Source organism: Pogonomyrmex barbatus, unplaced genomic scaffold, assembly GCF_055798465.1.
Source record: "Pogonomyrmex barbatus isolate J1 unplaced genomic scaffold, ASM5579846v1 scaffold5, whole genome shotgun sequence".
Taxonomy (NCBI): Eukaryota; Metazoa; Arthropoda; class Insecta; order Hymenoptera; family Formicidae; genus Pogonomyrmex; species Pogonomyrmex barbatus.
Window position 1 is genome coordinate 1,639,895 of NW_028297149.1, and position 26,661 is coordinate 1,666,555.

The window sequence follows — 26,661 nt, forward strand, 5'->3', positions numbered from 1 at the left end:
ATTTTGAATTCTTTTTTATTGATAAAAAAAAGTTTAAACTATGAATCTTTGACATGATATATATATATATATATATATATATATAGAATGATTCATGTTAATTCATGTTAATCTTAACGGTTAAATAATGTAAAAGAAAGTCATTTTACAAAGAAATGTTTCAAATAAATGTTGTAATGTTTCGAGAGTGAAATTTGAATTCAGAAATTTGTGAAAAATGAAAAATTGTATAATTAAAATTTTTTATTTTATCTTCAATTTCCGTAATTTATAATGTTAAGATATAAAATTGAATTTATATTTTTTTAAATTATTTAATTTTTGGCGAACAAAAATTAATTTCATATTTTTCAAGAATGCTATCGTTAAAATTTGATTCGATAAAAATAAAATATTCTAGAGAAACACTGTTGAGATTTTTTAATCTCCATATTTTATATAGAATCAAACATTTTTTATTATTCAATATGATTTCTCTAGTTTTTCTAGATAACTTACTTAAGTTAACTTAATTTCTTACGAGAAAAATAATAAGATATGGAAAATTGTGTTAATTATAATTCCGATATTAAAACAAATATATTATACATATTTTATTTTTATCATATAAACATGTAATGTTTTAATGAACTTAGTTGAATTGTGGTATCTATATGATATTTTAACAAAAATGTTTCTATAAAGAATTTCTCCCAATTTTTATTAACAATGTTTACAATATTTATTTGTTATATAAATTCTCTTAAATATGAAGATTGAATATATTCCTGATATTAAAAGTAAAATTAATATATTATTTAAATTTATAAATGAAAAAGACTTGTACAATGTAAATGTCTATTTTCTGTAAAAAAATAATGATATGAAAAATTGTGCCAATTATGATTTCCAATTTTTATTAACAATGTTTACAATATTTATTTGTTATATAATATCTATTATATATCACATTTTAATGAATTTGTATAATTATAAATGTGATATCTACATAAATTTCAATAATAATATTTCCATAAAGAATTCTTTTAAACAAACAAAATCAGATATATTTTTGATGGAATAAAAGAATATGTAAAGGAATGGAAAACAAATTTAATTGAAATAAAATATTTAATACAAAAAAACATTGATTTGACTAGATTTTAAAATATAATAAAATAATTAAGATAATATTTCTAGTTTAGAATATAAACAAAAACAATGAAGTTTATTTTCTAATAAAAATGTTATATTTTATTTTTATTTAAACTAATTTAAAAAATTTTTAATTTTAATATTAATATATTTTCTTATCTTGTAAACTTCTGGATTTAAAAATCTTGAATCATTAATTTTCTAACACAACTTTCTTACAAACCTGCTTTATTATAAACTGCTTTTTTACATCATAAATATCTATATATATATATATATATATATATATATTTATCATAAATATTTATTTATTTCTCATTCGTATTTGGTATTTGACAACGCCAAGTTACACTAAATATTTTTTTATTACATTTAAATTTTTTTGCATTGTTATTTTTTTATTTTTTATTTATTTGTTTACATATTTTTTCATTCTATCAGAAATATATCTGATTTTTTCTACTTACAAGAATTTTTTACAGAAATATTTCTGCCGAAATATCATATAGATATATTTCGATTGTATTCAAATAAGCTCATTAAAATACATTTATATGATAAATTGACAATTACATATTTATATGATAAATATGTGCAGTTGTTTTAATATCAGAATTATAATTGATATAATTTAATTTTTATCTCTTTTTTTGCAGAAAATTAAAATATTTACATTTATATTTTATAATTTTTTTTATTTATAAATTTAAATAATGTGTGTTTATCTTTAACTTTTTTAAGACTTTTTCAAGATAAGACATGCACACTCAGCTTTATTTTTTTAAAGTCTTCTAGAGTGACAATTTTATATTAATTTAATTTATATTAATTTACATATATATTTTAAGAATTTATACTATTTTACATATGTATTTTAAGCATTAAAACTGAATCTTGTATTATTTTTATAGTCTTGGCTTCTTTTTTTAGGCGACATAGGCGGCGAATCTCGCATGATAGTCCTTGGAGAGGTACCACCGTCGCAGCCAGAGCAAGAGCAAGAGTCTGCACAGGATGTTGCGGCTCAATGGTTGCAATCGGAGGATCAAAAGACATTGGTATCTGATGGCAGCATTCTGGCGGTAGCGAATCGTAGGAGGCAGAATGTACCACCGGTGCCACAGCCACGGCAAAGGATTGCCAAGGAGAGACCTGATATCAGGGTCTTACCTTCCAATAGGAATCGTAAGTCGCGTAGAAGACGCATTACGGTCGCAGGTAATCATATCATTTATCATCCCATCATCATGCAGAGAGTATAAATAATTTTGCAAATGTTTGATAGGATTATATTTATCAAATTTTTATGAATGAAATTAATAGTTACATATAAATATATATTTTTTGAAAAATCTCTAGAATAAATGTTATGTAAATATTGATCTTTTATATCTTTTATAAAAATATTAATTAAAAGTTGAAATTAGCAAAAATAGATAAGAGTTTATATATTTTTTAATGAAATAATAATAATTTCTTTATGAAATTACTTTAAAACTTTTACATAAAATAACTTATTGTTTTAAATTGTACAACAATGTAAATGTTTGATAAAATTAATATCTAATAATTACAAAAAAACTATAACATCAAAAAATTTCTGTGAAAATAATTTTTTAATTATAAGCAATTTAATACTTTTGCTAGCTCATCATAATCAAAATATGAAATGTCTTGTCAGAGTTGGGAAGTAATACGTTACTTGTAATGACATTACCGTTACAATGGCTTTTTTGGTTTTTTCTTTCTTTAAAGTAACAGTAATGAATTTAACAATTATTTTCGTTACTTTTTATATTTTGAATCTATGACATAATTTCTATGTATTCAATGTTCATTTTTCAATCAATATTCATAATTTGTTATTACATTTAAAACTCGTCTTAAGAATAATTTCGAGAATAGTTCATCATAAACCAATTATAAAAACAGTATATAACTAACTCTTTTAAAAATTTGTAAACAGAGAATTGAGAATAAAAAAGAGTACAAATTGTTGTCTTTATGAATTTAATGAAAATTACATCTTTTGTATTTGCATTTTGAGTAATTTAAAATCTTCTTAAATTTTTTAGTCTTGCAAATTTAACATAAAGAGTTTTATTATTATTTTATTTTAAGAATTATTTTTCACTGATAGTTTAACAAAAATATGAGAAAAATATGTTTTTTACTTTATCTGATCTTGTTTTAGTGTTAAAAAAAAGTAATTATTCATCCTTTTTTAAATAACGATAACGAGTTACTTAGAATTAATAACTACTAATGGTAATTACTTATTTTTTTGACTCGGTAATAAATTACTTTTAAAAAATTATTTTCCCAATCTTGTTTCTTGCATATACGATATAGTATTAAAAAAAGTCAAGAGATTACTTTTTCTTATTCAATTTTTGCATGTTTTAAGCAATAACTATTTAACAAATAATTAACATAGAGAGAAAATGAAAAATGGATTTTAAAGAATAAAGCCTAATAGTATAAAACTCATTTTTGTCAATTTTTATTTAACTAAATATTCGTAGTGATGTAACAACTCTGAATAAGCATATTCAAAATCTTGATATTTGCGGTATACTATGAAGAGACAAAAAACCAACGAACATAATTATTGATATCATTTATGTTTATTTTTTTAAATGAAAAAGATTTTGTTCTATGTCTGTTATTTACCTGTTCTATGTCTGTTATTTAATTGTTTTATTTAAGGTATTGCAATCTGAAGTGACTTTTTGTTTTTGCACATGTATATGGAATATGTATGCGTGTGTGTGCGCGCGTGCACGCGTGTATATAATGTGTATGCGCGTACATATGGAATATTCTTTTTCATTATTATTGTAGTAAGAAATATTTTTTGTCATATTATCTTATGAAATTTGGATTTTATAATAATACACTTTTTGATATCATTGAGATCATCTAAATCTGTCACAATTGTCAACTGTCTTTGACAATTTCTCCGACAGTCCATTATGTTTGGATTTAAGTCGATAGGATTTAAGTCGATTCATTGACAAATATGGCAATAATAAAATATTATTCTTCTGCACAAAGTGTTTTCTATACAAACTAAGATAATTTTCAACATATTAGGTTACTAGGGTTGGGAAGTAACGTCATTACAGTTACTTTTTTTGGAATAATAACATGATTGTTTTTTTAGTACAACAACAACGTAGTTACATTTTTTACAGCGATAATGAATTTAACAGTTACCTTCACTCTTACTTTTTATATTTTGAATTTATTGTTACGACAAATTACGGTGATCCGCTCGTCGTTGCCCCCCTTTTTATATTTTGAATTTATTGTTACGACAAATTACGGTGATCCGCTCGTCGTTGCCCCCCAAAATCAATACTTCAAAGAGAGGATCGTTCTCTACCGACATGTTGTGGAATGTTTCAATGTTCTTGACGTATGTTGTTTAGTGAAGTTGATAGAGAACTGCTGAGCAGCTGTCATGTTGGAGTGTTTGTTTGATTCTGTAGTTCTTGATTAATTAATAAAATTCGTTCTTTAGAAAAAAAGCGATTTGTTTTATTTTGTGAGCCGTGAAATTTTGCGAATACTCACCGCGAGCGCGACATTTTGGGAGCTCATCCAGGATCGATTGGTCAAATCGTTGTTAATATGGCGGAGCGTCGAGCGTTGGTAGGAACAAACGGCACGATGAAGCAACGAGCGATTCCCGCAGGAAAGAGAAACTGTGGATCGGCTATGAATGGAAGATTATCGGCAGAGAAACGGGCCGAGTGGTGACTGGATATTAGTCAAATGCCAGACTAGTCGTTAATTAATTTCTTTTTACTTTTATAAAACAAATTTTATTTTTCTTTTAATTCGCATTTGCATGGTTTTGGTTTAAAGAAAATTATTTTTCGATAACTTCTTTTTAACACGGATTGATTTGTCGGACGGACGTACATATGTTTTTCGAGTTCGACACGGGCTTCGATGTCTCCGTTTTAGATAGAAGCGTAATCGAGTAATTTAGGATGTTTAATATTCTTCGAAGTATCTTCTGAGTGTCCGGCAAGTCGTATCTGTTTAGATGAGTTTCGTTTAGATGAGTAAATTCCGTTTCGGGAAGGCGATCTTAATTAGGTTGTGGTTTTTATCAAAACTTGTAGAGGAATTGATTGTTTTTTCCATTCGAAGAAGGGGAAATGTTGAATTGAAAAATGTTCTTATTTTATTAAGAGGTTACTGTTTCTATTTTTTTTTCTTTAAGTTTTCTTTAAGTTTTCATCAAGAAGAGTTGTACAAGGAAGGAGTTGTCGTGGGGAGGAAGATCTTCTCGTTTTGCCTATCAGGCTAATTTTATTTTAAAAGAAGACTGCCTTGTGACGATTTTTGACCGTGGTTTTTCCGCTGAGTCATAGGGCGAATGCCAAGACAGAGATTTAAAGTGTCCATAAGGACGAAGGATACACGGAAGAAAATTGCCCTCCCTCCCCTCTCACCCGAAGATTCAAGAAAAAAGTACACAAAAGATCGAAGATTTAAGAAAGAAGAAGGGATAAATTTCCGTGGCTCACTATTTTCTACCGAGCGGAAGATTGGGATCGGAAATATGGCGCTTGGTAACCCGTAGCAGCAACTCGGAGTAGAGCAAGGAGCAGTAGAGTGCCCTAGAGTCTTCACGGAGGAAGAGGAGACTTTTCTAGCGGAGAAGTTCCATGAAATTATCGGGACGACAATTTTGAAAAGAAGGGAGGGCAGTGTTACGACTGAGCAGTGATTCGCTCATCGTTACCCCCGGAAATCAGTACTTCAAAGAGAGGATCGTTCCCTACCGACGTGTCGCAGAATGTTTCAATGTTCTTGGCAACGTATGTTGTTGTTTAGTAATAGAGTCGATAGAGAGAGAGAGAGCTGCCGAGTAGCTGTCATATTGGAGTGTTCGTTTGATTCTGTAGTTCTTGATTAATTAATAAAGTTCGTTCTTTGTAAAAAAAGCGATTTATTTTATTTCGCGAGTGCTCTCCGCGAGATTTTACAAGTGTCCGCCGCGAGCACGACACTATTTATGACATAATTTCTATGTATTTAGTGTTCAATTTTCAATCGATATTCATAATCTGTTGTTACATAAAAACTCGTCTTAAGAATAGCTTTGAGAATAGTTCATTATAAATCAATTACAACAACAATATATAACTAATTCTTTTAAAAATGTGTAAAGAGAGAAGGATAAAAAAAAGTATAAATTGTCTTTATGAATTTAATAAAAATTACAACTTTTATATTTTGCATTTTAAGTATTTTAAAATCTTCTTAATTTTTTAGTCTTGTAAATTTAAAATAAAAAGTTTTATTATTTTTACACTGACTGTGAACAAAAAAATATGAGAAAATTTACTTTTTATTTAATCTGATCTCGTTTTAGTAAAAAAGTAACGGATAAAATAATTGATCATTTCTTTTTAAGTAACAATTACAATAACGAGTCACTCGAATTAGTAACTAGAATGATAACTAATTATTTTTTTGACTCAGTGAGTAACGGTAATGAATTATTTTTAAAGATAACCTTCTCAACAAGACAACTTTACATACTTTGACCGCTTTTGCATAAAATAAACGAACAATCAATAATTAAGATTCTTTTAAAGTATACAGCCAAATGGCAAAAAATTTTTTACCATGATCAATTATCTTAATTAAAAATTGTCCTCCAAGTTAGTGCTTTTAGATAATAGCAACAATCGAATATCGCTTATTAATTAGATTTTATTCAATTAATTATGTCGCGAGCTAGGTCTCATTATTGATAAGATTAAACGCTTTTGTCATTGAAATGATCAAGGTCGGAAATATAAAAGTTGTCAGAATTTATCAACATAGTGCTCCGGGAAAAAAATTTGATTGTTGACTATTGTAACCTGAATCTCAAAAGTTCTATGTCAATAACGGTCAAATCATAATGAAATTTAAGAGCGCATATTTAAATAAACAGATCAAAACGAGACCTAACTTTGCGAATCTTTTGTAGAAAAACAAAAAGAGGTAAAAAAAATTATGTTTATTATAAAGATCATATTTTTTTCTATTTGACATTTAAATTTTATTAAAAAATAATATAACATAACGTCGCTATTCAAGTTTTCCTAGAATATGTTTTTAAAAACGGTTTAAAATGAGAGAATTAATGAGAGAATTAAAACACGAATGAAAAATAAAACTACAATGTGTTCTTCGCTTCGTGTTTTTTGCTTTTTGCCTCTTATTTTTTTTTCTCTTCGTGTACTGCTTTACCGTCTTATTTCTTCGACAATCGTCCTATTTCTTCGTTTCTCATTTCTTCCGGAGTTCAACTTTTATCTCGGACAACAAAAGATTAAGAAACATTGCTTTGAATATGACAGCGATGCATATAACCTTATTACAATAATAACAATGCTGAATTATTTTATGGATGATACATTATGTATCGTCGTTTTAAATATCGTTTTAAAGATAACATGATGATGTTTCTCAGCTCCATGCCAGGATAATATAAAAAACAAAAAAGAGAAACGAAAAAATAGAGTGCAAGAGACAAAACGCAAAGAATATATCGTAGATTAATCTTAAGATGATGCTGAATTGACGAAGTGTTTCGACGAGAGTATTCACACATCTAATATAAGCACATCTAACATACATAGATACATTTATGTATTAGGAGATACGGTAGTGTACATACATACATTCATACATTTCTGTACATATATGAATAAATTTTCGTATTGACTTTTTATATTAAAGTATTAAAGTATCTAACCTAGTTCTAAGAACTCAACATCGCTTCTTTATGTAATCTTCTACTCTAGCAATGTCAGTTTTGTAGATACAGACTACAAAATTTTTATATGAAGCAAATATTGACGTGACTTGACAGCTCTGGACATCATTGGTAAAAAAGATCTAAATTATAAAAATGTTTCTTTTCCTTGATACAAAATTCAAATGTTATACACGTATTAATACATAAACTTTAATTGTGGAAAAGGATTTTTACATAAATTTATAAAATTAATACAAAATTAAACCGATACAAAAATTACTGCATTTTGTCGGTAATACAGACGAGTAAAGCATTCTCTTAAGAGGATGTTGGACCTTGTCTGTTTAATCGATTGAATATATTTTGTATTTCTCATATATTTCGTATTTCTTATATATTTCGTATTTCTTTAATTTCTTTGCTTTCCTTAATTTGAATAAAAAATCTTTTTTTAGAATGAGAGAAAATATCAAAATACATATAGATACAAAACGATATGAAAAAACAAAACAAATTTCTACATTATTACAGTTTTTTGTTATCTAAGGCATTTATTTACTTGATAATTAATACCAAGTGTGCATTAAAACAGAAACTACCCATATTTATTCAATATATAAGAATATTTTACGACAAAACATGATTTGGAAGCTTATGAAACAAATGAAAAGAGAAGTACTATTTGAATGCTACTATCATTTAGCGAAGTTTAAAAGGTTAAGTTTGTGTATGTATGTATGTATGTATGTGTGTGGTGTGTGTGTGTGTGTGTGTGTGTGTGTGTGTGTGTGTGTGTGTGTGTGTGTGTGCGTGCGTGTGCGTGTGTGCGTGTGCGTGCGTGCGTGTGCGTGTGTGCGTGCGTGCGTGTGCGTGTGCGTGCGTGCGTGTGCGTGTGTGCGTGTGCGTGCGTGCGTGTGCGTGCGTGCGTGCGTGTGCGTGCGTGCGTGTGCGTGCGTGCGTGCGTGTGCGTGCGTGCGTGCGTGCGTGCGTGCGTGCGCGCGCGTGTCCCGTATGTGAAATACTTTTTTTTTCTATGTCAATAAATTCTTTCGCCGTATTATCTGCAATTTTGACTTCGTAATATATCTTTCGATGTCATATTGAGAAATTAATTTTAAATTTGACGAAGTGCTTCTTTTATAATTGCAATAGTTGTCGATTGTCTTCGACAATTCCTCAACCAATATTCCATCGTGTCCCACATATATTTAATGAAATTTAAGTCCGGATTTATTGGAGCAAGCGACGAGATTCTTCTCAAGAAATTGTCTTGTCAATAACGATGTTATTTTGCAGGATAAATCAGATTCCGATTATGTTTCATAATGGAAGAAGATCATGATGGAGAAAAACTTCATCAATATAATAGGCAATTGATTTCTAGGAATTGGTACTTCTGAGGAAGACATAATAATTAAATCTGTTTACATATTATGATATTTGTCCAAGTTAATATGAAATCTCCATTAAAGATTAATTGATAGATTAATCGATGTAAGATAAAAGCGGTCGAAGTGTTCTCCATGATATTGACATGAAGCAAATGCATAAAATCGATATTCATAGGTAAAGAAGAGACAATTGTCTCTGAGATGATCTCTAGCATATTGCAGATGTGTACATCGATGAATTGTAATGCTCGTATTTCTTTCTGAAATCTCAGTTTCCCTTACGGGATATATATATATATATATATATATATATATATATATATATAGTATCACAAAAGTATATTAAAATAATTATATATCTCAAAAATAAAGCATTTCGAAGAAAAATATTTTAATTAAAAATTGTAGAATTTCAAGAAAATCGCATGATTATGATATTCATTTATTTGCAGATGGAGTCTGGATTACTGATATTTTAATGGTTGTAATTTTTTAAAATAGAACCATAGCAAAATATTAACACGATGTCGGCAGATTTAATCATGACTACGCAGTAGATTTCAAACTACTGCTTCCCTTTAAGTTTAGTTTTTGCGGCGTAGCTTTCTAACATGACGATAAAAATGCGACAAAAATCGAACATAACTCGTTATCCTATTGTGACAACAAATATGTAACAATTATTGTCTTAAAGTCTGTCATATCAGATATTGATAGCAGAAACACAACAAAAATTGAATATAGCATGTTGTCGTATCACCGTGATAACAAAAACGTAGCAGAAATCGAATAGAGTTTGCTGGCATGATCAACAAATTGATAACAGAAATCAAGCAGTCTGCTGTTTAAATATTTAAATTATATTATTATTATTCGTCTTAAAAAACATCTTAAAAAGTAATGCTTTTACTACTTTTTTATCTTTTATTTAAAAAAATGATTTTTAATTGTTTATTAATAAAAATATTAATATATTCTTTACAGCATAAATAAATTATAAAATATTCTAAAGATATAAAGTATACCGTGGCTGTTTTGATTTTTATATAATGTTCGATTATTTCTCAGGTATTACACTTGGTTAACTTTCTTATTGCAAAGCAGATAATTATTTATACTAAGTGTCTTATACTAAGTGCATACATAAAAAATATGAAAATAATAATGGCATATTTAAACTTTGATTATATTAGATTCGGGAAATTCATTTCAAATTTTTTATGTAAGTTTAGAACGCAATATTTTATTTACAGGATATCTTTAGTAAGAAGAGAAGGTGCTTCACAACGGGGGCCCGACGAATCAGTCGTGAAAATTCGTATCTTATTCTTTCGACTACTGATATGGTGATATTTATCGTATATAATAATAATGTGTTTAGAACAACATGTTAAATAATACAATGTTATATATACAAAAACACATACATTACAATATACATATATGTACCGTTTTATTCAATGATTTGGCTCCTCTCGGGTAACTACATGATGTCTTTGCTTCAAAACAAAGATTTTTTCTTTTTAATAGCAAAAATTAATCGAGGTGAATTTAATTTTAAGGACTTACTTCCAAAGATTCGAATTTTTTGTCTCGAAGAAAATTGGTCAAAGAAAGAAAGAAATAATAATCAGATGGGGCAAAATCGGGAAAACAGAAGATGAGGAAGAACATCCTTAACATAGCAGCTTCCTATGGATAGACATCACGATGTGAAATCTGGTGTTATCGTGATGGAAGACAACTCCACGCCTTTTGATCAGTTCAGAACTCTCCATGTGATGGCAGTCTTCATTTCATTCACCTGGAGGTTGTACGTCTCCACGTTGATAGTCTTGTTCATAATACATCACGTCTTTGAAATCTTCAGATGCTCAGAAGAACTTTTTTTGCGTGACTGCCCAGCTTGGTCACTGTTTGCTCAGACGCGTCTCTGGTTCCCCACAATCTCTTGCGGCTAACATTGCTGTGTATAGGATCCAGGTTTCATCTCCTGTTATCCTTTTCAGAAAAGGTTTTTTTTGGTACCGTTAAAGTAACATATCTAACTGTTCAAGTAGCAGTTGTCGTTCACCCATTTGTAATATCCAGTCGAGTTAAGAATCCCAACTTCTTTAAGTGGTCATACATAGTGGAGATGGACTTGTGCAGAATGTCAGTAAGTTCTCTAACAATTATTCGTGAATTTTCATGCATAGGGTCCTTAAGAAGCGTTTCATCAATCTCCCGATCAGTGATCAGAATAAGATTGTTTTCCACATTGAAATCGCCAGCTTTGAACCTTTCGATATCATTTCCGAATCGTCTGATAAGTAACGTAGGCATCTCCATATACAAAGGACATCTCAAAGGAGATCTGTGAAACCATGAAGCCACATCAGAAGCAATACAGCATCACATGGCGAAAATGGTTGGAAAAACTTTTTGGTTCTTTATCTCTCTGATCTTGTGAAATAATTGCACTTAAGAAGACCTACAAGATTCCCTTAGCGAGCTTCAAGAAGATTAGATAACAAACACAAAATCGTCTGGAGGGTTCTTACTTTTACTACATAATAACGCGGAGCGCGCGAAATTTGAAACAAATTTTCCGAACAACCTAATAATATTGATTTCGACTATATAGAAAACTCGATAAATTTTATATGTGAGAAACGAACTAGCGGTAGTTCTGCAATTATTGTGTTTAGTGACAATAGAGGTTTGTTCAATTTCTGTTACTAATTTTCTGGTGGATCCTACTTGATTTCTGTTGCAATTTTGCCATCAATGGCACAACATACTTGATTTTTAATATGTTTTTACTTAGTATTTGATATGATAGATCATACTGTATTCTTGCCGCATTTCTGCTATTGCAATATAAGAAATATATCAGATAAATATAGATTTTTTACTATATTCTTCCAACATACCTTAACGGCATATCATGTTTATTTTTCTGTAGACATTTCGTGTCAACACAAAATGCTCGAATTCTGTTCTCTTTATGATGACAACTTTTGTAGCATTTTTCTAAAATGTTATAATGCAGAGCTTGCTTGATATTTATTATATTTTTGCTGACACTATTCATTATAATGGCATATACTTGACTGTTGCTCGATCTTTGCCGATATAATATGTAGCATAACTTCTCAATATGTGCTTTCAGTACATTTGACAATCTGGGTATATTTTTTATTACAGGGCGTCCAGAACGTTCAACATCACTTGTGCTCATATGGCCACTTCGAAACGTTTGAAACTATTTATAAACTGTTTCTAATCGAAGCAAATTCACCATAATGTTTATCAAGCTTCTTTTTAGTCTCCTGAGGCGATTTGCCTTTCATAAAGTAATGCTTGATTAACACACGAAATTCTCTTTCATCCATTTTTTAGAAATCATTCGACTTTGTCGATTCAGATGAATGCCAAATACAGAGAAATCAATCTCTGCTGAAACTTGGTATATTCTTTCAAGAGATGCTATTAACTGAAAATAACCTCGATACATACCAGTGGTGCTATCTTTCTAACTTTGCATGAACTTTTCAAACTGCATTCGTAATATAAAAATATTGAGATCCAGTTATCAAAAAGTCAATAAACAATATTTACATTTTATTTTGGCATATTCTTACATAAAATATAGAATATTTCTTAAATTATTTATTTTTTGATAATCGACATAAATCCAACTTTGATATACTTTATGATTTGACCAATATTAATTTTCAACATTCTCACATTATTCATCCAAATGTTGTTTTTCGCATTTTATTTGACTGTCTGTTTTATAAATCATAGCAATCTTCGACTTTATTACAACATGAGGTTTTCACTTTAGTCAAACATATCGCTTTTATACATACTATTAATTTTGATTTTATTGAGAATAATCTATGTTCTCATGAACGGTTATCTAATTTTTATTATAATTTTTAAATTCAGTCAACATGTGCATAATATTTTAATGCTTTTTCTAGTAAAGTCCACATAGTCCATAGTAAAGTTCACATTTTACCTCATAATTATGGCTGAAAAGAATTAAGTATAAATTTAAACAGATCTTTCCAGTCAGCAAAATGTTAGCAAAATGTTAGCAAAATGTCGGCAAACTGGCAACAGATTTAATCAGAAAATTAACAGACTGATTTCATCTGAGATCTACATTCTGTTGACAGAACCTGTTGACATTCTGTGTCAGCAGACTGGCAGCAGAAATTGAGCAGATCCTGTCATCAAATTGTGTCGCGCAAGTCCTGCTCGCTTTCTGGCACTAATCTGATGGCAAACTACAGCAGGATCTGCTTGATTTCTGCCGCCAATCTGCTGGCACAGAATGTCAATAGATTCTGTCAGGTTTCTGGCAGCAGTTTGCTAACATTATCAGATATTACAGAATCTGTTAGCAATCTGTTGGCTTTCTAACAACAGAAATTTATAACAGACTTTGCGCATAAGCTGTCCTTTCAGGTTTGGCTATCGGGGTTATCTTTATCGTAATCTTGTGTCTTAAATGATGTATATTTATTTCATCCTTAAGAGGATGCTGAACTGACAAACAAATTTCAATGAGAACGTTTACACATATGCACATTTAAACATGTATATAGATACATTTATGTATACATACATATATTTCTACATACACACGCACGCCCCTCCCCCACACACATATGTATGTATATATACATATACAACAATAGTTGATTAGGAGTCTCGTTTGCTCAATTCATAGTTTGTTTATTGCAAATTCAGTTTTTTCTAATGATTTAGGATAATTTATACCCTCATAGTTTTTTTAATGCCAGTGCTAAGATCCAACTGTATTGCTCAACTTGCTCATTTAAGACCTGCTGCATCATTTTTTGAAGAACAACAATTTGAAAAATAACAGTTTTCAAATCAGGAGACTCCCATTTCCTACAAAGAATTCCATTCTTAATAATCAGAGAATTCTATTGAGACCAATAAATTTTCGAAGAAGTATTCCCTTAGATAATCTCATGATGAAGAGGGCGTCTATCTATTTCTTTACTCCGAAGAATTTCTATAATCGAAGGATCTTATAACTGCGCTGCCTGCCAATCCTTCTATTCTTTTCCTTCTAAAACTATCCTTTCTAAATATTCCCCTTTATTTTCCTTCTCTTTTCTTTTCACTCTGGCACAATAATTGCAATTTCTTTCCGCACAGGGGCATCTTAATAATCCATTTCCCATGCGATTTCCCTGCTCGATAAGAAATTTTGAAATTATATTGCTGAAGACGTTCCAACCAGCGGGCCAACTGTCCTTCTAGTTCTCTAAAAGACATCAACCATCGGAGAGAAACAATGTCAGTTCTTATTAAGAATTCCCGTCTATATATATAGTAATGAAAGCTTTTTAAATAGTCAATTATTGTTAACAATTCTACGAGTAACACAATAATTTCTTTCGGTTTTACTCAATACTGTACTGTAAAATAAGCAATTACTCTCTCCTTTCCTTCTTGAATCTGGGATAAAACAGCACCAATGCCATGATTCGAGGCGTCAGTATCCAAAATGAATTTTCCTGTCTCAATTGGAAAAGATAAGACAAGAAAAGAAATCAAACATCGCTTTAGCTTTTCAAATATCTCTTGACAATGTTCATCCCAAACAAATCTACACTGTTTCTCCGTCAAGGAAAATAGAGGTTTTGCAATTTGCGAAAATTCTCTAACAAATTTCTTTTTTAAAATTCTCTAACAAATTTCATTTTTATAATAGGAGCAAAAAGCTATGGACTTGCTTTTTATTCCGCGGAACATGCCATTCCAGCACCGAAACAATCTTTTCAGTAGAGATTCTTTCCTCCGAGACATCATAACTTAAATATTTAATAACTTTCCTTCCGAACAGGGAATATTTCTTTGGATTTATTTTTAAATTTGCTGCTCTGAGATGAAGAAAAACTTCTCATAAATTAGTCAACATCTCCTCGGAGGTTTTATTGAGAATAACAACATCATCTAAATAAACTAAACAGATTTATTTAATATCTGATGAAAGACTCTTTCCATTAATCTCTCAAAAGTCGCCGGGGCATTACATAATCCAAATGGCATCACAGTAAATTGCCATAAATCTTTTCCTATTGAGAACGCTGTCTTTTCCTTATCTTCTGAATGAAGTTTTATCTGCCAATACCCACTTTTTAAATCCAACATGAAAAACCAAGAATTTCCTGACAATTGATCAAGAAGATCATCAATTCTTGGCAATGGGTAACAATCCTTCTCAATGATTGCGTTGAGCTTTCTGTAATCCACACAGAACCTCAACATCCCGTCCTTCACCATAACCGCAGGTGAAACCCAAGGACTATGGGATTCTTCAATCATCCTCTTGCTGTTTCATCTCCTCAAGAATTTTCTCTATCTCATCTGTAAAGGAATGCGTCTGAGAATCTGTTTTATAGGATTTGATTTTCCTATAGAAATTGAGTGCTCTATTACCGAGCAATTACGCGCTACAATATTTTCCGAAAAGATATCCTGAAATTCTTCGAGAAATTCAGAAAAACTTTCTTTTGTAAATCATTTAACTCTTCAGAATTTTTATTAAAGAAATCTAATAAAAATTCAGAAACTTTCTTCTCTGGGAGACTAATACGAGAACAAGATAAATTCCCTTCTTTTCCAGAAACGTCATTGTTAAAGAAGAATTGAAGATCCTATTCTACCCGACTTTAACAAGAAAATCTGTTCCCAAGATGCATTCGTCCTTAATTTCCGCCACATCGGAAATTCTAAGGAAAACTTCCCTATCTCAACTTTAACATCTGTTTTAAAATTAATGGGAACTTCTTACTCAGTTGGATACCTCAGTTTTCTATTATCTACCCAAAAGTTGTCTTTCCGGCCTAACCATCTTTTTATTTAGAATCGAAAAATCTGAGCTTGTGTCAGTTTTGAAAACACAATTTTGATCGTCTAGTCTTTCTTGAAAACAAAAATTTCCTGATTTTCCACTTAAATTCTCGAAAGAAAAATTCCTTTCGCCTGCATTCTCGCCCCTCAAACGGGTGGACGCAGAAATGCTCCGCATCGGAACAGCCGCACCTTATGACCTCAAGGCGCCACGTATATATATATATATATATATATATACACATACAGGATGATTAAGATGATTAACCGTTTATCCTTAAAGGAGATTTCCTGACTTTATTCTAAGATAATTTTTCCTTTACCAAAATTTTATCCGAAGCTTAGTTTTTAAATTATAAGTAGAAACAGTTTATCAATTACGGGCTAAGTATAGAAGGCAGGAACCTACCGTCCGACGCGGGTGATTACGCGCATGCTGCGATCAGCAGCTGCTTTGCAATGAGACACAAACACACATGCACATACGCGCTCGCACATGCATGCACACATACACACACGCACACGCACACACTTATCTTGTAAAAATTCGATGTTTCCGTATCTTACAAAAAACGGACAGATAATTTCACTCGCCGTGATAGCAACTCTTTTCCATGCGACGAATCCATACCGAAAAAATCAAAATTTTTCTTTTTTGAATTATATCAATACTCGCACTCGATTGATTTATATAAATCCAAATCTATCGGTCCATCACTATTAACCGCTACTGATTAATTGGATTGAGAATTACTCGAATTAAACAACACATTACATACAATTAGAGAAATTAGAAATTTTCTTTTTCTTATAAATTGTATCACATTATCAACACGTTTACTAACGCACTCGATCGATAAAATAAGGTCTTTACGAATGAATCAGTTCATCAGTAATGATCATTATCAGTTAATCATTCGGCGAATGAGAATACTTGATGAATCAATATTTATAAACACATATCACTTTTATAGATTGACGCATCAATAAATCGAAAAATTCAGGAATAATAAATTACAAAGTAATAAATTACATTTAATTATTACCAATTAATCGGCTGGTTTTGAAATCATTTGATAAAGATGCGTTACATACACGACACACATTACTCGATGAGAAGTTCTGTTTGAAAACAATAAGCAGCCCATAGATTGCAGCAAATTATGTTGTATGTAAAATTCCTTCTTGTGTGAATAGCGATTCATCACTGAATATCATACAAGAAGCGAATCTGGAATTGCGGATCTCAATCTGCGATCTTTTATTCGCGGGGGATGGCGCGGAGAGGAACATGGTCTCCCATGGAGATCGTATAAATAGGATGAAACGATCGATACTTCGCTCAATAATCCTTCGATTATTAGAAGAACATCCTTATCAAGACAACATGGGAACATTTATGAATGTCGATGTTTTGAATGTCGATGATGATTTTTGTTGTTTTCGGACAATTCATGCGGAACCCATCTGCCTTCCTTCTGAACCTTTCTCATCGTATGTAAACGTACGGAAATGGTTTGCTGCGTAATGCCAAGCTGTTCTGCAAACTCCTTTTCAGTTTGCGCAGAGTTTATCCAGCAGTGCTTGCAATTCGTCCGTTTCAATCTTTTGAGAGCGTCCAGCACGCGGTTCATCTTCAAGACTGAAATCTCCTTGGCGAAATTTTTGATACCATCTTTTACATGTAGTATGACTTACAGCGTTCTCTCCATATGCAGCACAAATCATTGCAGTGGCTTCAGCAGCATTTTTCTTCAGATGAAACGCGAAGTGGATGAAAAATCGAATATGCTCTTTTGTTATTGCATCGTGAACACTACTGATATTTGAGGTTATGTGCATCAAACGCCAAACCGTATGACATTTTAGAAGGCCAAATGTCAACGCTTTAAAATCGCAAAAGGCCGGGAAGATATATAAAATTTAAATTGTTATTTCGGTTGTTTAAAATCTAAAGCTCAGAACTTTTTTGTAGACCTAATATAATCCATGTTAAGGTCTAGTACTTGCGTTTGTTCGTTGGTTTCGTGTTCCTTGCCTTCTTCCCTCATGTTGTTAACTTCATTGTCCTACGATGGTTTATATAAGCTTGCAAAGTAGTCTCCAGTGTAGTCTCCAGTGTTCTGATTCTATTTTGGCTATTACAAATTTATTCATAGGTTTTCTTTTTCCCCTGAATATTTTTTATATTTTTTTTGTACTGCTATTATGCCTTGATCCATGGATCTTGAAAACTTTTCCTAGTATTTCTTTTGATCATGTATTTGATCAATTTGATGTATTTTAGTATTTGTTCTATTCCTCGTGTTTTTGTATGCTTCTTATTATCTATCTTGTTCTTATATTTTATATACTTTTCTTTTTTCTAGTTCTTTTACCTCGTTAGTAAATCATGGTTTATGATTTTTCCCCATTAACTCACTTCTTTTTTAATGCCTTCTTTGTTGATTCTATGATGTTATTTTGTGCCAAACTTCGTCTGTTGTTTTCTGGAGTGATGTGTTTCATATATCCTTTCTCTCTCTCTCTCTCTCTCTCTCTCTCTCTCTCTCTCTCTCTCTCTCTAAGTCATTTGCCTCATGACTGAAGTATCGTGATCCATATGCAATATGACCTCTCTTACGAATAGGCATCATTCCTCTCTATCCATTGCTCTGGTTATGATCTTTTTAAGGGGGTCACTAATCAATGCCTTCATCTGGTCCATCTATCTCGATCTCCCACGCAGATGCGTCCCAGGGACTTTACTCTTCACGATCATTTTCTCAAGTCCGCTCTCCCGCCGAATTATGTGTCCAAAATACCGAAGGATACAGTTCGAAACCAACGAGCCCAGTCGGATCCGAATCCTCAACTCATTCAGGATTGATACATTCGTTTGTCTGGCCATCTATGGGATCTTCAAAAGGCGTCTCCAGCACCACATCTCGAAGGCTTTGATAAGATTCCGATCTTTTTTCAAGACCATTCACATCTCTGCTCCATACATAAATATAGAAAACACGAGAGACTGCACCAGACTCATCTTGGTCTTAGTTGATATCTATTGATCCTTCTATACTCTTGCGACATGGCTTCCCTAGAAATCTCAATTCGTCTACGTATCTCTTTACTGGTACCACCATTGGACAGGACTGCACCAAGAAACAAATCTTGGGACAATCTCACATACCGCGATCCATCTGCGTGGCTGTTGTTCTTCTTATCTATGATTATAACTTTGGTCTTCTAGCGATTCAGTTCTGTCTTCCGGCTGGCAAACTCGATTCGTCCAGTGAGCTCCACTTCCTTCTTTGAGGTAGCAATCAGAGTGATGTCATCAGCACATCGCAAATTGCTAACTTTGTATCTTCCTACGGAGAATCCTCCATCCTAACTGTCTAAAGCATGCCTCATGGCATATTCGCCATAAATGTTGAAAAGTATAGGTGAAAAAATACACTCCTGGCGAATACCAACTTTAACATGGAAATGGAAGGATTTCCTGTTTTCTATCTGCACTCTCACTTTGTTATTCTCATATAGGGGTCTAAGAAGAGCTATCAGAAGCTGTACTCTCATCTCATCCAAGATCCTCCAGAGATCGGGCTATTTGTGTTAAACGCTTTCCAATAATCCACGAAGCACGGGTAGACTTGTATGTTGAATTTTCATGCCTTCTCAATGATCTGCCTCACATTAAAAATCTGTTCATGGGTGCCTTTACCCTTTACAAAACCAGCTTGTAGGAGTATTTGATCGTCCAGGAAAGATCTGATTCTCGCATGAAGTATGTGCAGCATAATCTTACTTGTGTGCGACATTAAGGATGAATAAATCTATAGTTTTCACATTTCCTCCGCTTCCTTTTGGTGGAGCGGAATGAATATAGATTCTGTCCATTCTTCCGGCCACTGCAGAGTTTATCAGATTTTACGGCATATATTTATTCGTATTCTTAAGTCTCCTTTTATGGTTTCAGCTGTTATTCCATCTGGACCGCATGCTTTATGATTTTTTTAGCTTATTAAAAGCTCATACAGCTTCTTCACGCGTAATATCAGATTTCCAGATCACCAGGATGGCTGGGAAATCTCCAGGGCACGCGTCTCGTCCGACGTCCGTATACAGTCTTTCACAGTAATTCCTCCAGACTTCCAAAACTTTCACAATCTCTTTGCCATCATCGTGGCATATTCTACAGCCCATAATCTCGTACGAAATTGCCTGGTTATGGTGTTTATCTTTGAAAAGAGATCCCTTATCTGATTGACATGTCCTTCTAGTCTTCTGTAGACATATAGATTTGGTACTTTCGTTATCAAAGAATTTGATATTGTATTTCTTTATTTGTCTGATTGATTTTTTGAGATCTTGGGATTTTGATTCTTAACTTGCTTAAAACTTTAGATTATGATTGTTTCCTATGTTTGTCGATGTTAGTGCTCTGATATCCAGGATCAGTGAGAGATGTATGTTCCGGTTGATTAGTATATATTCTATTGTAGATTCCTGTCTTTTGTTGTTGAAGATTGTTTTATATTGTCGTTTATCCCCGTTATGAGGATAGAACGTGTTGTTTATTCTTAACCTGCATTGTATGCATATATCTACGAGGTTTGATAAAAAAAATACGCGGAATTGTTTAATTTCGCGGGCTGTATATGTCCAATTGTCACAATTTTTTGTTGTTGTGTTGGTATACTTGACGTATTTGACATTGGTAGCCATATTGGATGCTTACTTTATTGTTCGCTGAAAAGGTTACACGTGTTTTGATATGCTCGGCGATTTTTAACTTGTGGAAAAAATAGAACAAAGAATTTGCATTAAATTTTGTTTTAAGAATAGAATAAAGTGCAGTATTGCATTGGAAATGTTGAATTGTTTTTGGCGAATTTTCTATGGATAAAACAAGCGTTTACAAGTGGTACAAACGTTTCCAAGAGGGCCGTGAAGACGTTGAAGATGACGAGCGCCCTGGACGCCCTAATACATCAATAACCGATGACCGTCAAAAAAGTGAAGAAAATGATAATTGACAATCACCGAATCACTATCAGAGAGGTTGCTGATGATGTTACATATCATTTAGCTCATGTCAAGTAATTTTTTCGGATATTTTGGGCATGAAACGCGTGATAGCAAAATTTGTTTCGAAAGTATTGAATTTTGACTAAAAGCAATGCCGAATGAACGTTGTTCAGGAGTTGCTGAATGAAGTTCACGACGATCCAGAACTGCTCAAATGAGTCATAACTAGTGATGAAACATGGATGTATGGGTATGACGTCGAAACTAGGCCCAATCGTCCCAATGGAAGCTTCCTGAAGAGCCAAGACCGAAAAAAGCTCGTCAAGTTCGATCGAATGTGAAGATTCTGCTCACTATGTTCTTCAATTTCAACGGCGTAGTGTACCATGAATTCTTGCCACCAGGTCATACGGTCAATAAGGAGTACTATCTGGAAGTTCTACGCCGTTTACGTGAAGCAATCCGAAGAAAACACCCGGATTTGTGGCGAAACAATTCATGGCAATTACACGATAATGCACCTGCTCATATTTCACTGCTTGTTCGTGAATTTTTGGCCAAAAACAACACACACAGTTATGATGCCTCAGCCTCTATATTCGCCGAATATGGTCCCCTGTGACTTCTTCCTATTCCCGAAACTGAATTCCTATTCCTGAAAAGAATCATGAAAGGACGTTTTGCCAACATTGAAGAGATAAAGACAGAATCGCTAAAAGAGCTAAACGCCATATCAAAAATTACGTTCCAGAAGTGCTTCAAAGATTGAAAAAAGCGCTGGCATAAATGTATTATATCTCATGGGGAATACTTTGAAAGGGACAAAATTAATATCGATGAATAAATAAAGATTTTTTTGAGAAAAACAAAAATTCCACATATTTTTTTATCAAACCTCATATGAGCATTTCATCGTTCTCATTTCAGGCTTTCTCAAACCTTTGTTTTACATTGTTTATGCTGTCGTTTCCGACTCTTGCGTTGAAGTCGCAAATATAACTAAGAATTTATCTTTTTCTGTGGAGATATATTTTCAATAAGTTGAAGTAGTTGGCATTCGTAGAAGGTATGTCTTTCTGCCTTGGTCTTGTTCACTTATGGGATGTATATGCTTATTATATACATTCTGTTCTCTGTTTTTAGTGTAGTACACAGTATGTGTTTACATATTGTATGTCTTCAATATTTTGTTTTTTGTGATTCAGGAGACCGATTTCACATTGTGCTGTCTCATGTTTCTATTTACCGCTTTATATTAATATGTAATTGTTGTATTTGAAAGACCCGCATCCCTTCTTATTTGTCTCTGATATCACATATATGTCGATTTTATGTCTGTTGAGTTCCATTAATATCTCCTGATCCGATTTTATGTTCTAGCACATCACACGTAGTAAGTCCTTTTTCTATAGTTGTCTTTTCTTGTCGAGTAGTTTTCAGAGATCCGTCCTATATTCAGAATATTTCTGATGTTTCTGTGAATATATTGGTGTTTTACCCCAGACAAATTACTAGCCTTGTCTATGAACCCTCCTCCTTTATCCGAGCTTGGGACCGGCAACATGATGTTGTCTCCACACGTGTAGGTGGAGTTGATATCACTCAATATCTGATAATGTATATTTTTCTGAAAAGTTATATGTTCTGCGACCGCTGCCCTGAATTTGTCGGTTGCCGGTTTTACGAGCGGCGACCGTGCGGCTCAAGTCCGCCACGCGTTCGTGTTTCCTGGCCCGAAAAAACACACAGGCACACGACGGCAACTCTATAATTCACCAATCAGCTAGACTTAGAACTAGTTGGCCGCCAGGCACACGCTACGTGCCACGAAAATCCGAAATTTTATTCGTCTACGCGCCGAAACGCGGCACGCAGAATGCACGGCTGCTCAAGAAATTACTAGGTAGAGGGGGTGGTTCGACAGGGTGCTTATTGAGGGGTGGGGGGGAGAGGTCGACAAGTAATTAAAATCGATATTTAAGAATTAGTAACATTTTATTTCCAACCCGACTTCGAATTCGCAATACAAACTTGACCTCGTTGATCACGCGGTACACGGCTGACCCGAAGGTCGCGCAACATATGCAGAAATGATCGGCAATTCCGGAAAACGAAAAATTCTCGATGCTGCTACTCGCAGTAGCGCGACATCTGGAAAGCTCGCGAATAAAATGTTACTAATTGTTAAATATCGATTTTAATTACTTGTCAACCTCTCTTCTATCTCACTTTCCTACACAAAATTTATTACAACGAGCTCTTGAGAGTCTCAGCGGAACTGGCAGCAAAATATATGATACTTAACATGCAAATAATTAGTGCAAATAAGGCGGTAGTAAATGCGCGGTAACCCGCAGCCGAACAACAGCAAGCGAGAATATGCGGCAGGCCAAGCTCGCTACAATCGCTACAACGACTCGACGTTCAAACGCGATGCAGCTTTATTACGCGATATATGCAGAAAGCAGCCGCCACCCCGCTTGTCTGAAAATAATTACGGTCGCCGCGTGCGATCGCGATAACGGGCCCGCTGGTCAAATGACAATTGTCCGCTTTCCTCCCTCCATCGGAAGATGCGGATCCGAGTCGACTCCCCCGCAGTCGGGGCCTACGCTCCTTGTGACCAACAACTACAAAGCGCTACGTCACAGTTCTTGCATATTTAAACTGTCATTTGTCAAAATGTGTTCAGTAAGTTTTGGCGGCATTGTAATCATGGAAAAACAAGCATTTTCGGTGTTTGATGCTTCTCTATTTTCGCAAAAGGAAAAATGCGACACAAACCAAAAAGAAAGAATATATGCTATATATGGAGAAGACGCCGTGAGCAAACGTGTGTGCAATTACTAAAACTGGTTTGCTAAATTTCATGCTGATGATACGACATATGAAGATAATGAGCGCTCAGGCCGATGACAACCAAATTAAGACATTAATTGGAAATAATCAATTTTCAATACGACACGAGAAATCACAGAGATAATTAACATATATAAAAAATCTGTTATGTATCATTTGCATGCGTTTGGCTATGTGTCTCAATATTTGGATACCAATTTGAAAAAAATTTAAAAGATCGCGTGTCCATCTGAGATTTATTGCTCAAACGCAATAAAAACGTTCCATTCTCAAACCGAATGATGAAAAGAAGTGAATTGTGTATAATATACATCGCGAAAAATTGTGAGGAAAATGAGATGAATCGCTGCAAACTTCACCGAAGCAAAATATCCACACGAAAAAGAACATGCTATGTATTTAATAGAATTGGAAAGAAATCGTATACAATGAGTTACTTCCGCAAAAACCAAACGATTAATTTCAACAAATATTGTTCTTAATTGAACTGTTTAAAGGCAGCAATCAACGAGAAGCATTCAGAATTGTACAATTTGTATAGTGATCATATTTCACCAAGCAGCGCTCACATAAAGATCTCACGTATTTTTGGCATCTCGGCAAAAATTACTGCAGTTTGGTTAGGATGTTTTGTCTCATTCATATTCTGATTTGGCATCATCAGATTTTTACTTATTCAGATCTCTGCAGAATATCTCTTTACTTATTCAGATTTCTGCAGATCTCTCAATGGAAAAAAATTTCAATTCTTTAAATGCTTGCAGAAAGCACCTTGAGGAATTTTTCGTTCAGAACGAAAAACTGAAAGTTTTAAGAGGATGGAATTTTTAAATTGCCTAAAGGAAAGGTTATCGAACAAAATGACATATATTGTTCAATAAAATTATTTTTTAATACGAAAATTCTATTTTTTAATTTTTAATCTAAAAATACGAAATTACTTTTAACTCAATATACATAAAACATTTTTAATCTTATATTGCATAACATTTGTTATAATTTTTTTGTCTACATAAATATTGTTGCACTCGCGACGACGTTTCCTTGCTCAGTCAACACATGTTACATGTCATTCGCATTCATTCGCGAAATAAGCGATTCCATTTAAAAAGAAATAAATTCTTTAATTATTACATTAGTAAAACAAAGCTTGATTAAAATCTTTCGTACTCGTTTACAGCTTGTGAAACTTTACTCGTAATTATCCATCAAGTATTATGCGTTGGTAGAGAGCAATTTTCACTTTTCTATACATGGGAGATGATGATGAATTTTCGCTCGGTCATAACACTGTCCTCCCCCTCTTGTTCCGACAATTCCTAAGGATTTCTTCTACAGAAAAGGCTTCTCTCTCTTCTCTCTGAATGAAGACTTCATCTAACAGCTTCCTGTTTTGTCCTAAGTTGTTGCTACAAATTATGTGTTATGATTTCTTGATCTTAATCTTGCATCTTTCAAGAAATAGTAGCCGCTGCAGAGATTCGTTCCTTTTTTTCCTTTGTTCTTCATCTTAAATCTTATATTATCTATGTATTTTTCATCTTGAGTTGCGTGTTTGATTTTCTTCAATCTTCAAATAAAGAAGGGAACAGTAACTTCCATGGACTTAAGTGTTTAATAAAGTTCTCCCTGCTTTGGCATTCCTTCGAGAAAATAAAAAATGATCTTAAATCAATGATCTTAAAAGTAAATACTTCCTTTGCAATCTAATGTTCAAGGCTTGATAAAAGATCTCTTTTCTTATTCCATTTCCATGTAGATAAGCTCAAAACTAACAATACAACGAAGTATTTTCTTCAAATTTAGAACATTCGAATTTATAGTTTCCCTCCTTCGAATGGAAAGGATATATCAATCCCTTTACAAATTTTAATAGAAATCATGACTTCAAGATTGCCTTAGATATTTCTATATTCTTGAAATGGATAATCCAATTATTCGCGTTATTAAATTAAATTGAATCAAGAATTCTTGCAACGGGATACTTTCATTATACATATCGGACTTAAAGTTATTCGCATGAATGTTAAAATTTAAAATTTACTGATCTGACATTGAGCGAAGCTTTTCCTGCCACTGTTCAGGCTCAAAGGCCTGATGAGGGAGATTCTGCTTATCATTACTGCATTGCAAGCACTTCTCATAAAGAACGGAGTATCTTCTAAGGGTAAACCATTTTCAAATTTAATATTTCCTTTATCGTGTGCGTGCAAGCCCTCGTGGCTACATGTTCATTCCGATGTATTATTCATCCTAGATGAGCCCTAAAAATATTACGCTTACGACGACAATCCTTCGCTCGATGGATATTCACATGTCATAGTCACTCGTGCTCACTTGCGAAATAAGAGAGACTTCATTTCAAAAGAAAACAAATTCTTTAATATATAGAACAATTATAAAACTCAATAGAAATATTTTGCATTCGTTAATAGCTTTATTCGTAGTTATCCATCAAACACGACGCATTGGCAGGAAGCAATTTATTTCTCTTTATTTCTCCATACACGAGGGACGACGAGTGAATCTACGCTCAATCATAACAGTATAAACGAATAGATGAAGAATTTTTTTAACATTAATAAAATTGTAATTGAATGTAAA

General features: G+C 32.7%; 1 protein-coding gene across 9 annotated transcripts in view; it reads left to right on the forward strand.

Annotated features, from left to right (window-relative positions):
• Nucleotides 1-26,661, forward strand: part of spir (spire type actin nucleation factor) — a 217,165-nt gene that overhangs the window by 62,563 nt on the left and 127,941 nt on the right. For 8 of the 9 annotated variants that reach the window (XR_016140380.1, XR_016140379.1, XM_089081615.1 and 5 more), the window contains one exon: nt 2,065-2,352. Coding sequence is in view for 7 of the 9 variants with exons in the window: in XM_089081615.1 (XP_088937741.1) it covers nt 2,065-2,352 (288 nt within the window). In the remaining 2 variants the exon portion in view is untranslated. The remainder of the gene's footprint in view (nt 1-2,064; nt 2,353-26,661) is intronic. The other variant, XM_089081614.1, reaches the window with a different exon arrangement.